The 2,976-nt window shown below is 41.5% G+C and overlaps 1 protein-coding gene and 1 long non-coding RNA gene across 2 annotated transcripts; both read left to right on the forward strand.

Moving 5' to 3' along the window:
* Window positions 1-428: 428 nt before the first annotated feature.
* On the forward strand, window positions 429-958 carry LOC103641189 (uncharacterized). Its single transcript, XR_002265935.1, has 3 exons — window positions 429-521; window positions 693-781; window positions 865-958. It is a non-coding gene; the product is annotated as an uncharacterized lncRNA (long non-coding RNA).
* A 345-nt stretch (window positions 959-1,303) lies between these two features.
* Window positions 1,304-2,518, forward strand: LOC103642502 (transmembrane protein 256 homolog). Its single transcript, XM_008665762.2, has 7 exons — window positions 1,304-1,308; window positions 1,405-1,503; window positions 1,711-1,775; window positions 1,883-1,954; window positions 2,049-2,137; window positions 2,231-2,274; window positions 2,419-2,518. Exons 1-7 carry the CDS (start codon window positions 1,304-1,306, stop codon window positions 2,516-2,518), a joined length of 474 nt encoding a protein of 157 aa, XP_008663984.2.
* Window positions 2,519-2,976: the final 458 nt, after the last annotated feature.

The raw sequence follows: 2,976 nt of genomic DNA on the forward strand, positions 1-2,976 counted from the left end.
ATTGATCTTATGTAATTGTTATCCTTCATATCAGAAATAATGGTTTTTTGTCACTGCCTTTGAGTTTTGAACATTTAAGACACTTGTTGGCTATTTGCTTGAGTACAACATATTTCTTAACTGTCGAAGCTTCTTGCTTCAGCACAAAATATTTCTTAACTGTCGAAACTTCCATACCAACCCTATGCGCCCTTATGAAATTGTTGTGAAAATAATGTTGTTCTAATATTTAATAGTTGTATATTTTTTAAAAAAGATCATAACAGGCACTCACAAAATAAATAAATAAATATGCTTACAAGTTCCCCCTATTTTCTTTTATTAGTCAGGCTTTGTTGAAAAGGTCGCAAGCTCACACTTGTTTGGCTCTATAGCACTTCTTGCGAAAAGTGGGAATCTTTCTCTGATTGAATTAATGTTAGAATGGAGCCGGGCAAGTTTTTGTTTTTATGCGACTTCAAGAGTTGACAAAGGTTTAATTTCTGAGCTCCAGAATTAGAACTGGAGAGTTCTTTCTGTAGGTAAGCCTATACACTAGGACTGAAAAGCCAGGTTTTATTTTCAGGCTATTTTTAGCAAGTCATTTTTTATTAGAACTTTCCTCAAGATAGAATGTGGCAATTGCTGTATTACATAATGGAACATTTGTCCTTGTGAGGGATGATGGGAACTGATACACTTCACTGGTCCAGCTAATGAATGTAGCATAGAGGTTCCTGGTGTTTTAATTGTTCAAAGGCTTCAGCAGTTGCTTCTCACCTTGGCTACTCTAATAAAAAGGGTAAGTTTGCCCTTGCTTTCTTCTTGAACACTTATTGTAATTATAGAGTGCATTGATTTGGAGTGTCTCCCTCTTTGATGTAGGAACTATGTGACTCATCTGTTCTGGTGATTGGATATATAATGAAAAAAATCCCGTGAGGAAGACTTCGCAAGGGCAAGTTACTTTAGAGTTTAGAGTGTAAATGAATATTAACAGCTACTTATGTATTGGGTAACAGCATGAACATCATGCTTTTTCATCTTGCTTACTTACAGAGATGTGGTTCTGTGACCATTGCCGTGTACGGAGACGAGGACAAGCCAGCGCTTATAACGTACCCAGATGTAGCTCTGAACTGTAAGTGTTGTCGATCGAAGATTTTTTTTCTGATTCACTACCAAGACTTAACAATGTTTATATCTCGCTGCTTCCTATTGGCTTGGGCAGACATGTCCTGTTTCCAAGGATTTTTCTTCTGCCCGGAAGTGGCGTCTTTGTTGCTACACAACTTCTGCGTCTACCACATCAATCCCCAGGGGCATGAGGTCAGTGATGTTGGTTCAATCCCTGTGACAAGGTGTGTTGTGTCTGTATTTCGAGTTTGTTACTTACATGATCTTTGCTGTGTGGCTTTTGTTAAGAGTCCTACAGATGGGAGCAGCTCCAATGTCGTCAGATGTGCTGGTGCCATCTGTTGCTGATCTCGCTAATCAAGTCGCAGATGTGCTTGATTTCTTCGGGTATCGTATCATGACATGGCATTAGTCCTAATGCATGGCTTATTCATTCTTGAAAACTGGAGGCATAGTGGGAGGAGGCGATGTCGGCCAGTACCAGCTCTACGACGACCTCTAGGCGCGACTGGAGGTAGACACCGTCGGGATGGCCTTTCCGGTGAGTCCCTCATGCTCCTGTGCTCATGTCGTGTGATGACCATGTGTGCCAAGATTAGTGGTTGACCTCCAGGCGGCGACGGATCTGATGTTGTGGCACAAGGTGGCCTCCGTCTCCGGTAACCCACCTTTTTTCTTCACTCTTTTTGTCCTCTCCCCCGCCCCCTTCTTCCTGGAATCCTCTTTCCTCAATCAAACCACCGAGATGAGTGGTTGATTTGAGCAGGGGTTGCCACTTTGGGGCTCGGTACCTACGGCGCTCACATGTTCCGCCCCAAGAACCCCGCGTACAAAGAGGTAGATGACGTTCTCCATCATCCACATCCCTCTACGGTCTCCGATTCATTCCTCCCAATTTAGCGATTTGCTTTATATAATTTGTCGTGAATGGTTTTGGCTGGTTTGCCACACGGCATCCCTGTACCATCTCGTCCACACCGCGGCGCTGCTAGGGGCGCCCATCACCAAGCGCCCCAACGTTGTGAGTACCAATGCTGCCCGCTTCAATATTTTTGTTGTTACGATACCTCCCGATTAATTTACATGGACTCTCTGATTCTTGACGTGTTTGCAGTTCGGAGGGCTCCTCACCGCTGGAATCGTGCTCTTCTCTGGAACGTAAGCATTTGTCCCCCCTAACCAAAACGTAAATTATCAGAAGACATTGAATTAGAAAAATAAATTTGTTCTTCTGACATCTTTTATTTACATTGGAATTGTGTCATAAAATCGTTATTGACAGAGGATGTACAATTTTGTTAGGTGCTACACCGTGGCTTATCTTGAAGACATGAAGTTTTCTTCACCGGCACCATTGGGGGGCTTTGCGTTTATTGCTGCTTGGGCTAGCCTCCTCTTCTAATTAAATTGTGATTTTCCAAGAAAACAAAAAAATCATAAACCTCTCTATCTGGTGTTTTATTAGATTGTGAAAAATATACTTGAAAGTGTATACAGTGGACAGTATGCGCCTCTGGTTAATAATTCAATCTGTGATTCCTGTGTTTCTATGATATGCTTGCTGCTCATGATATGTTTTCAGTTGGACATGCCAGTGAAATTGCACCTCCTATTTTATTAATTTAGTCCAAGTTCATAGATGTGTGTTGTTCAAAGATTGGGTTTGCTTCAGTTTTGGCATTTCAGTTTAAGCAACAAGTAGCAATTTCAGTTTGCTTCCTATTTCAGTTTGGCTCAGTTTCTGTTATTGGGAGTCTAGGATTTCTTTGGGTGGATTATATGGACAACTAGAAAGCAGCACATGATGATGTGAACTCTATTTATTAATTCGTGAAATCTATTTATTAATTTGTGTACTAT

Source organism: Zea mays, chromosome 10 (assembly GCF_902167145.1).
Source record: "Zea mays cultivar B73 chromosome 10, Zm-B73-REFERENCE-NAM-5.0, whole genome shotgun sequence".
Taxonomy (NCBI): Eukaryota; Viridiplantae; Streptophyta; class Magnoliopsida; order Poales; family Poaceae; genus Zea; species Zea mays.